Genomic DNA, 11,024 nt, shown 5'->3' on the forward strand with positions numbered 1-11,024 from the left:
TTCAAGTTTACAAAATGTTTAATTCAGTAATTAAGTCAGGCAGTTGGATTTTATGCTCAAAATAAATAATGGCATTCTGGTTAGTGCCAGACAGTCTTTGTTGAGTACTTTGTTTAGAAATATATAAAATGGCCCAAATATTTTGCTTTTTTCTTTTCACATTTGTAGGTGCGATTCACAAGTTTAATGCATTACCATTTGCATTACTCCATGTAGGGTGTCATAAATATAACAGCATTCTTCAGCCTTGTGATGGGTGGTCTATACATTAGTTAAGATAGGACAGAGGGGGTCTAATGCTATGAAATAAGTGAGTTCCTACTTAAATCCCAACTAAATTACTTAAATAAAGGGTGTCAAACTCTAGAACTCAAAGGACACAACAGACCAGGATTTCAGTGATTCCTTGCTTTTAGCGTAAGCAATGTATACAGTTCCAATCATTTTGATTGAGCTGCCAATGCTCAACCGGACCATCCAGAATATCTGGCCTGGTTGTACCCCTCAAAGGCCAGGCTTTTAACGCCATTGCATCATTCCATCAGATGATCTGAAAGCTGGACAATACTTTTTAATGAAGCTCCTAACTGATATGTAGAGACTATTAGCTACGAAAAAAATCTGCATAAAAGGCATGTTTAGAAACCAAATCTGTGCTCACAATTTTTCTCTCTACCGTTTGCATTTATCTTTGTGTACATAGCACTTCTGAATTAGTCAATTCTTCAAGCTGGAAGAGTGCATTCATTTGCATGTGTCTTTTACAAAAAAGTGTTTGTTTCCACTGCGTTCTTGTGTCATAAAGTAGAATAATCACAAAATAAAGCTTGCCTCTAATGGGTTGCATAATTTTGTATATGACTGTATATTGTTCAATATACACCACTTTATTGTCAATAGTTAAGCTTTGCATCACCAGGTAGGTAAACTGGGCAACTTCCTAGAGGTGCTAATTGTGAATGGTGCTGCAGCTGCCTGTATATGGTTGGCAATGCTGGTGAAAGCTTTCTTTTTTTCTTAAGATTTCCTGCCTCAATCACTCAATCACTAGCTTCCTATTGGGACAAATAGCAGGTTAAATTGGGAGTTTGGTGTGGGGCACATATGATGCCCTAGGTTTCTGGACAAGAATAGCCTTCACCTTGCTTTATATTGCATTGTCTTTTATTAAAGAAAAATAGGTTTAGGGTAAATACATTCATTTATTATTGTCTTCACTCCTATACAAATTTACTGAATATTTTTGATAGAATCTCTTTTTAAAAATGAGACTCATTATATTTGCATAATTGAATATTCACCAACAGTTTGTTTACATCTGTAATCATTGGCACTAAACAAGTGACTGGCAAATGAAATGGTTAGGCGGTTGATTCTCGTTGCAATCATTTGCCCTTGACACACTTATGTCACCTTGTCTGCACAACTATACGACATGATTAGGTGGTGTTTTTAGATAATTACTGTATTACTTTGGCTCGTGATCTGCAGTTCAACTGTAATACTTGTATGTTACTGTATTAACAGTAGTGCTAAATCCTATTACAGGGGAGACATAATACAACTTTTTATGTTGCTTTGTGGATGTTTACCATTTTTGGTAGATAGATGGTCTGTGTAAAGGAGAATAAGCTAAACACAACATAGATAAACCATAGAGATGTCTCATTCAGAAGGTATATCGGAGTGCTGCAATGCTTCTCTATAGTGTTTTAATTGTATTGCAATGTAGCGTCCCCTACCCACTGTAGTGAGGCATTATGTACAAATACAGAACAGGCTTGTGTTTGCCTTATCCTTATAAAAGGATGAACGGTCAGAAATTGGAAGTATATATAAATAACTTAACAGTTGACTTGACACCACCTGACCTTATGAAATTGGGTGACATTTTAGTCCAGGGTTGTGTATATATGTAAAAACACCTTTTATTATTTAACATTTAATTTTAAGCACAAGCATTGTCCCATCCTTCTTTATGAATATTTGGTAAGTTTAAGTGTTTGTAAATTGTGTTCCACAAGACAAAAAAAATATATAGTAAAAGTTGTTCCGTGATATGAAATAGTGTTTGTAACATTTTAAACTTAAAATTGCATCTGCTGTGTTTCATCGGGCTGAAAGAAATAGTTTACCTTTACACCCTTTACTTCTTGGGCTTCAAATGTTCTCAATAAACTATCAAAATAGTAAATATAAGGAGGTATCTCTGCACCACCCAACCAATATAAGCCACCTTTAAAAAAAAATATATAGAATAGTTGCCAAAAATATTGTACTAAACAGCAAGATGTGTATATCTGCAAGATAAAGTTTTGCTTTACTAATAAAACCAACAATGGTAAGAGCTTTCATGTATTTCCAATGTCACTTAATAAAGCTGTTTTTTTATATTCTTTTTAATTGTAACAAAAATATCCACTGCAATGATTTCTTTTGTGCTTTTGGCTAACATAAGCCCACATTGTTTCATGTTTCCTGTCAATTCATCTGTTGCTGTACCTATAATCCCTGTGGTGTTCAGTAGACATGGGTGGCGACACGGAAATATGTCACAATATTCCACCTCCACATATGGGGATCCATAGCCAAAACGGATGAAAGACAAAATGCTGTATTTACAGTGGTAGATATTACACTTACAGGTTTCCATGTAACCCAGTAAAGATTTACACTAAAAAGCCCATTTTTTTTACAAATTACTTGTAATTTCAAGCATTTGCACTCTTTACTGATCAACTACAAAATAGTCATGGGGAAATATGAGGTGGATAAGATTGAATATAAATTAGCAATATGGCTATGGAAGGGAGGGATAAGGGGTTAATGATTCTTATACTTGACTAATTTCATAGATTCTTTTTATGGATTTTAATCAAAATAGCTGTCAATGATTATGGAAGAATGCACCGGTACAGGTATTTTTTTTTTATAAAGAGGTAAAAAAAATTACTGAGAAGCAAGAGGCTGCAAGCTCAGGCACACCAGAGTCCTGATTCCAACTCAACAGCTAAAACAGTATCGTTCAGTATATACAGAACAGAAAGTACACTACAACACGTAAGAGTCACTCGCAAATCTATTAATCTGAAAATTTGGTGACAGGCAATATAAAGCATGTAAGAACAATTTCTTGAAACGGATTGTGAGTTCTTGTGGTTGACCAAAACTTCGATGTAGGCACATATGCAGTGTGTATTCTAGTATTTCACATTCTGTGAAAGGCTAAGCATTGCAAATATTAAATCTAATGCACATTTATGGGAGGATTGTGACTTTATATGTAAACTGTGTCTTGCTATTCAGTGCAACATCCAGACCATATTAAAGACATTTTCATTGGCGCGTGAATTTGTTTTCAGGATGAATGCTGTGGGACAAAAAAAGCTCTTGGAGACTATGCATTACTGAATGCAAGCTCAGTCATTGTGTTAATGTCACTATTTCATAATCCAGAGAAGCTTCTTATTGTGAAGAATACCCAGCATCCCTACCACAAATCCGGAACATTGCTGCATGGACGAAAAGGATGGTAAATAGGAATATCTATTTTTTTGACAGCCTGTATGTTGTGCGCCCATCTGTGTTTGTTTATAGTCCCGGCATGAAGTGCAAGATGTTGTTGGTCAGTACTGAAAAAGGATGACCTGCCAGAAGAAAAGGGTACAATTAACTAAAAAACAATTTGAATGAATTCAATATACATGTCTATTCAGCCATAGTTTTAAGTAAAGGTAGCAGACTCATTTATTTGAAATATTTGATAATCAGAATATGGTTTCATGGCTTTTTCCAGCGGTATGTTAATAAGGTTCTAATTCATACTCACAACCATCCACACAGAATGGTTTAAGAAGAAAAAAGTACAGATTGTAAGTTGCATCATACTTAATACTATGATCAACTAATTTAATCACTGTTAACAAAAATGCCATGAAGGTGAACATCTTAACTCTACTCAAAGCTAAAACTCTTTGACGGCTCATGTGGCTGCATCATACTGTTCCTCTACACATATTTTTAAATCCCATTTACTACACATTTATATCTATTTATGGTACTATATATAGTGCTGGGGGATTAAGAGATCACCAACAGGTGCTCTATGGGGTCTGTTTTGAGACTTTTATCAGGTGTAGTTAAACTGAACAAAATAAATAACCTCTGTATGGATATATTTAATAAATGTTTGTTTATATATTAAAAACACAATAATACTGAACATTCTCTCAAGCATGATACCTACCTTATCACCTCTGTTGGACAAAGTTGCCTCCATATCTGTTTTGAGGTGCACTGGAGGAGCAGCATAGGGAAGTCTGCAGTGCACCTGCCCACACTGTACCTGACCTGCATAAGCATACACATAATTACGGGTTTTTTCAACAATATATGTACATTTACACAAGGTTAAAGTGCATTCCCAAATGCGATATAAAAAGTAACTGTCTACCGACTGAAAAGAATAATATAATTGATTATTTATTGAAAACAAAAAAGATAAAAACAAGTCAGGGGTTGTGTCTCCAAACAGAGGTGGCATCATTGTTGTTCTAACTTTTAAGGTGAGCCAAATATATCTTTGTAATAGAGATGAGAAGTCCTGGGGAAATTTTTCAGAAATATGGAGTGTGGTATGTTCTTTTACAATGATAAATAAATAATATGTTTATGACATGGTATTCAAACTATATACCATGAAGACCTTCATGAAAGATTTCTGAGACTTTATGTAAAGTCTGAAATCATTGCACGTTCTCTAACCTAAAGACAAGCAAATCCTGGAATACAATTCAATTACTGAGAATGCAATTCTCAAATTAGAGCAATATGCATTTCTGTCTCTAGGGGCGCTGTAGGCAAATGGTATCAGTTCAGTTTGGTTGTGACCGGGCTCCATCTTGTTTTTATAGAGAAGTTAGGACAAGAAGGGCTTTCTTCAGGTGTATTTTTTTTGATCATATTATCTAATTTCCTATAAAAAATAATAAAATATGATGAAAAATTTAAAAAGAATGAAAACACCTGATAAATTGTTTTTATGTTTTTTGCTTTTTTCTGCAAGTTATTGGGCAATAAGTACAAGTAGCGTTTTGCTAGTATTTTAACCCTTTCCATGCATGATATTCTACCACCAGTACCTATATTCAACCTGCAAGTGGAGCCAGAGTTCTCTAGAGGTCTGGAGACCCTCTGGTGGACTTTTCCAACTTTGTTATCTTGCAGTGACAGGGCGTCCTATGGTGAGTGTTCGGTGTCGCTGAATGGCTCGTGATCGAGGAATTTCAGCGACACCATTGAAGTTTAGGAGGCAATCGTAAAACCCTACTAAACTGTTTTAGTACTACTAAAATGTTGACGCCCCGGATACCGCTCTTGGTGTTGCTGAATGCCTCGACATCTAGGCATTACAGCAACACCGTTTAAGCGAAGAAAGCGAGCTTAGATGACATTCTATTTTTTTTTAATGAAATGACATGTCAGGCATTGGTCGTCACGTGACCGTTTTTGCGTGACGTGCCTGACCCATCAATGGACGTAAAGGGGTTAATGACAGGTTAAGGTTAAATGTGGCTAAAAAACGAGGTTAATTTAATTGTGACATGCAAGCGGGTACATACATTGACTTAAACCTGCTTTAGCGTATGGCTCATTTTCCCATTCAATATAAGAACCGTGTTAATTGTTTTCTATATTGGATCTCAAGCTACTGGAATGGCATATGAATGACATTGAAAACCTACTAACTTGTTTTTTTTTCAATTCAGTCTAAAAGTGAATGCACAGTAATATACTATTTCAGTGTATGTCTTATTTAACTATTATAGAAATCTGAGTGGTTACGTACTTTCTATGTATCCATGTAATGTTACCATTCTGGTTCTTTCTGGACTATTGAAAGGGGAAAAGTGGATGTCGTCTGAAAGTGAAGAAGGGAGGCGTGTTGGTGCTGGACCTGGAGGAGGCACTGTGTGCTGAGGTGTATGTTTTTTATGCCGTGCTCTGCAGTTCTGAAACCAAACCTGGGGAAACAAATAATGTAAAATCATGTTTGGTGAAAAAGCAGGGAGAAAACTTAAAAGTAACCCACTACACCCCAATATATGTTAATACAATGATGAATTGACTGTAAAATCAATGGGGATCAGCAGCCTTAACTAAACATTGAAAATAAATTACAAACTTGAAACCTTGAATGTTTGAAACCAGTGCAAAGTCAAAAATGGAATATAACATTTTAAGCATAATTACACCAAAAAGTGGATGGAAAAAAAACTTATTAATTGAGACATTGTGAAAGACTTGAGATTCACATCATATTATTTATTAATGTACAATATAACACTATCAACCTAGGTTGAACATATAAACATAAATGCACTGAAGCATCATACAAGTATTTTGGTCCTTACATGGGCCCTGGTGAGACCATGGAACCCAGATGGCACTTTAATAGGGGAGGCAATTTGCCACTCCAAGGCATGTTCTTTCCAGATAGATTTGTGGAGAAAGACAACTGTTTCTGCACCTTTCTTCCTTCACCTTTCTTCCTTCACAAATCTATGTGTATTACTGGCCCCTTGATGCACTTCATCAAAAAATGCGTAGCCACAAAGACAGCCTCTCCCCTGTTCCTCCGATCGGAGGAGTGGGTGAACCTGGATGGTCTGTCCTTTTGTGGACATGCAATAGGTGCGGTGGCATACTTGGGGGGTCCTCTGTGGGTGCCACACCTAAGGTGGGTGCCACACTGGCATAAATGGGTGGGCTGCCCTCTGACCAGTCCAAAATTAGGATTTTGGACATATGTGATTTTGGTTTCCCATTCATAATCAAAATACAGTTACAAAGCCTTAGAAATGGTTCTTACCTGGATGACTCTCCTGCTGAGCCCTGTCATATCTGCAAGTTTCTGAAGTGTTTGTGCATCAGGATTGTTGTCCTGAGCAAACTGTGCCTGCATCACCTAAACCAGAGAGATCATTAGCAGAGCTGATCAAAGTGCTGACTCATAACTATTTGACTTTAAACATTAGTGGGTCACCTACCTGCAGCTGTTCTGCAGTGAAAGACGTACGTGCTCTCTTGGCTGGCTTTGGTTGGCTGTCTTGTTCTGATGGAACAGCTCCCTCCAATGTAATGCCATTGCCTGGAAATACATGTATCTCTTACTTGCCGAAACAAAATACATTATGGAAAAGAGATGTCATGGTCCATATACACATGTCATGTATCTTCAGGTTCTATCAACCTGTAATTCACATTTAACTTCATTTTGATTAAAATGAGAAACCATTCAATCCAATCATGTTGATATTTTCTTTACTTTCTTTACTTTCTTTACTCCATGTTTGAGTATATTTTAAGAATCTCTCAATTTAAAAAATACCTAATTACAAAGATAGGATCAGCATCTTTAAAAGGGTTAGTGTTTAAAGAGCTTTACACTTGTTTGGTAGGTTGGGATTCATGGTATAGTTTATACACAATTATGAAATTCTATTTGATACAAAAAACCTTAACCTGTGCCATGGAATCTAAAGGTTTTAATGAATAGATTCTGAAAGCCTACATTGTTTAATGCTGTATGACAGCTGGCATAGATAATAGACACAGGAAAAGGTGTTTTTAACCATCAGCACCTATTAAAATATTTAATAAAGGACATTAAAATAGGATGGGTGTTATTAATATAGGATGGGTGTTAATCTGATTGCAAGATGTAAGAAAGGTTAATCCAGAAGCGAGGTCAGAGCTGGTATTACGATATCAAACTCAGGAAGACAAAAATACTAAGGGATAAAATGGGATTGATAACACGAGCCACTGTAGTCCTGAGGTTACATGGAAACACCCTTATCAAAATAACTGGTTGTGTATACTAGATATTTTTATGCAACAAATACCAGGATACTTATTGATTCTGGAATAATGTATAATGGGGACATGTCTCTTTGCTGGCTTGTATAGTATACAAAAGAGTTATGGTTAATATTTTCTTAATTATTAATGTGATTATCATTGCTACTATACTTAATGTAAATTTGATAGCACAATTCAATATTGTTAACTTTAAACAAGCAAATTATATTGTTTTAAATGAAAAAAAAAGTCAGATTAGAATTTAGGGCTTTTAGTGCGTTGTACAACATTGGTTGTGACACTATTGGCAACTGTTTTTACAGAGGTAAAATAAACATTGCAGTAATAATACATTGCAGAATACATTTTACAGCTAATTCACAACAACACTATGGCTAATATTTCAAGGAAAGATCCTGCCACCTGTGTAGCTAACCATGACTAATATCTTAATCACAGCATTTGTGCATAAGGCACAAAAGAAGGAAATAAGAAAATAGCATAATATGAAAAAAGTGATGGAAAAATAAAACACAGATGCTATATCTCAGGGGAGCTTTATGAGATCATGTGGGACTGAAGCACTGAACTAGAGTAATCAGTTCTTGGACAAGCTGATGTCTGCTAACCTAAAATCCATGAGCTGTGTGAGCACTTTACATATTACTGTTTGTTGCTCTTTTGTTTTGTTTATGTGTGTATAGGTGTAGTACCCATTCATTTATCTTCCTGTATGTGCCAAAGAAAGCCACATTGGGACAGGGCAGGCCTCAGATCCATTAAGGGGCGAATTCCCTGAATTGGAAATTCCCTGAAAACAATTAAAAGAAATTCCAGGCGACTTCTACAATGGAAACTCAGCTTTGCATTTTTTTTTCTTTTAATGAACTTATGGTGATCTTTCTTAATTGTTAAATTGGGGAGATGATTTTCAATAAAACCTGAGGTTTGGTAGAATAAGTTGTCTCAAGCAGCTTTTCACTGGTGTATTTTTCCATAAACTGTCATGGGATTTCTAGAGCATCCTTTAATACTTTTGCATTAACCTGCATGCAGAATATGCTCTCTGCATTTAGATTAGTTAGTTTACACAAAATGACTGGTCCATCCAAAATCCCTCTGCAAATTGGACATACAAGGCCTTTTACAGAAAATTATTTGCCACCTTACTTGGACAAGCTAAATGTGTGATTTAGTTGGAGTTTCCAGGGTGTGTTCATTCCACATCCAAGACTCTGTATCTGATAAACATGTGGCTGAACTGTTATCAATATATATGATTTTCCTAAATGTTTACCCCATCTAGCTTAAGGCAACATAGCAACTAACAGGGAAACTGGAGAACTTGTTTAAAGGTAGCAATAGAATACAATACAGTTATGGGATTACCACTATGTCTTGGTTCTATCAGTGTTTTCTCAATGCCTCCTTTATGCAGCCCTTGGTGCAGAATGTACAGCGGGCAAGTACTTTCAAGGGATCCATGTATAAAGTGGATATAGAAGCAAAAGGAGATCATTGTTGACCTTATTTGCATGTGCCTACCCGGAATCCCGTGTGATTGTGGCAGCACCATGAGATTTCTGAGGGAAAAAACAAGCCTTCTGGCTTGTCTTGTGTCTGTAGATGAGTGTTTAATAATGCTTCTACTACCTCCTAGTCTGTGAGGAGTCATCAATGTATTTTGTTTAACTTCCTAATGTTCACACATCCCTGGTTTATGTGAAAAACAGTGAAAGGTGAGGTTGAGAGAGTGTTAACCTTATGGTGCGGAGAAATACTTATGCATATAGAAATTTCTTACCATTTTCTGCTGCCCGTTTTAGGTTTTCTATCATCGTGTCATAATGGATCCTGCAGAGGACCTTCTCTTCCACTAGACCAAATTCCTCCCCTGTAGACAGCTGCCTTTTACATGAATAGCATGCAAAGCAGGCTAGGTGGTAAGCATTCCCCCGAGCTCTTCTTACCCAGTCACTGGCATAGATCTGTCTCCCACAGCGGGCACACTTGGTACCAAACCGACTGAAAAACAAAGCACAGTAACTTTATACATTGTAATAAAAATGTCAGCATTTTGTTATTTTAAAATAGATACATTGGGTTATTATATATTTCTAATTATAAAATATCCCAAACCATTTCATCCAATCTGAAAATCTCTTGAAACAGGAGCAGTAAAAATAAATATTATTCTTTCATAGTTATTCCCTTATAGTATAATAAAAAATATTCAACTTGCCATGTCAAAAAAGATAATATTTATCATACACTTAGGTTAGGTTATTTTATATAATATAATTTATTATATTCACAATTGGAATGTTATGTTTACAATCCATGTGGTTTAAAGCTAATAGCATTAACAGATTATCATTATGTATTGTTTTATATAGCGCCATCAAATTCCGTACCGGTGTACAACAATTTGATTTACAGAGACAGCAGATTAGGAGGGCCCTGCTCAGACGAGTTTACAATAGAGGATAAAGAGGAACCAGAAGAACTACTATTTGGCTAATGTGCAAACTTTACATTCTAAACAAAGAGCAAATAATAAAAAAATCCAGAGTAATATTGCATTATTTCTATTACATTGTTTATAATGTTTACGCAGAAAATAATCTGTTATGGTACTGGAGATGTCAGCCTCTAGTTTTCTGGTATGATTCAGTACCTCAAACGATAACAAGGCCAAATTTTACATAAGGAGAACTAAACCTTTATATAGTGGAAAACACATGGGCTTGATAAAGATAAACCTCTCATTAAAGAAAATAGATATCATTTTGTACATGGGTAACTTTATAATTACTTTATTCCCTCGGTGGACGTACATATTAGATTTTATAGCTGTACTGATCGTAGAAGTCTGTATATCTCAGAAGTAAAGGTAAAACATCTACATAGATTTTATGCCATATATACCATATTTAATGTACATATACCATCAATGCCATCTATTCATATTCTTGAAATTCGATATTTCAAGTTTAAAATATTATAAAATGTACATGTAACATAAAACTTTTAAATGCAGTTTTGCTTTATATTTTGTGAACCTTTGCAGAAAATGTTCTAGTTGCAAATATGGTTATTACGGTATCTAGCACGGGTTCTATTAACAAACTTAAGAAACTCCTGTTTCCACAGTACAGATA

At 35.6% G+C, this 11,024-nt stretch overlaps 1 protein-coding gene across 1 annotated transcript; it reads right to left on the reverse strand.

Moving 5' to 3' along the window:
* Nucleotides 1-3,626: 3,626 nt before the first annotated feature.
* On the reverse strand, nucleotides 3,627-9,701 carry LOC149287618 (LIM/homeobox protein Lhx6). Its single transcript, XM_089492626.1, has 6 exons — nucleotides 9,668-9,701; nucleotides 7,050-7,150; nucleotides 6,872-6,967; nucleotides 5,849-6,023; nucleotides 4,247-4,350; nucleotides 3,627-3,647 (listed from the first exon to the last, which is right to left on the reverse strand). The coding sequence occupies exons 1-6, from the start codon at nucleotides 9,699-9,701 to the stop codon at nucleotides 3,627-3,629; spliced, it is 531 nt and encodes a 176-aa protein (XP_089348752.1).
* Between the last annotated feature and the right edge of the window lie 1,323 nt (nucleotides 9,702-11,024).

This window comes from Sceloporus occidentalis, unplaced genomic scaffold (genome assembly GCF_023333645.1).
Source record: "Sceloporus occidentalis isolate IW3139 unplaced genomic scaffold, rSceOcc1.0.p SCAF_58, whole genome shotgun sequence".
Classification (NCBI taxonomy): Eukaryota; Metazoa; Chordata; class Lepidosauria; order Squamata; family Phrynosomatidae; genus Sceloporus; species Sceloporus occidentalis.

Coding starts and splice junctions, on each gene's coding strand:
- LOC149287618 (XM_089492626.1), bottom strand. CDS start 9,701: ATGATAGAAAACCTAAAACGGGCAGCAGAAAATG. Junction 7,151..9,667: donor AAAACGGGCAGCAGAAAATG/GTAAGAAATTTC, acceptor ATGTATTTCCAG/GCAATGGCATTACATTGGAG. Junction 4,351..5,848: donor ATTACATGGATACATAGAAA/GTACGTAACCAC, acceptor ATGCTTATGCAG/GTCAGGTACAGTGTGGGCAG.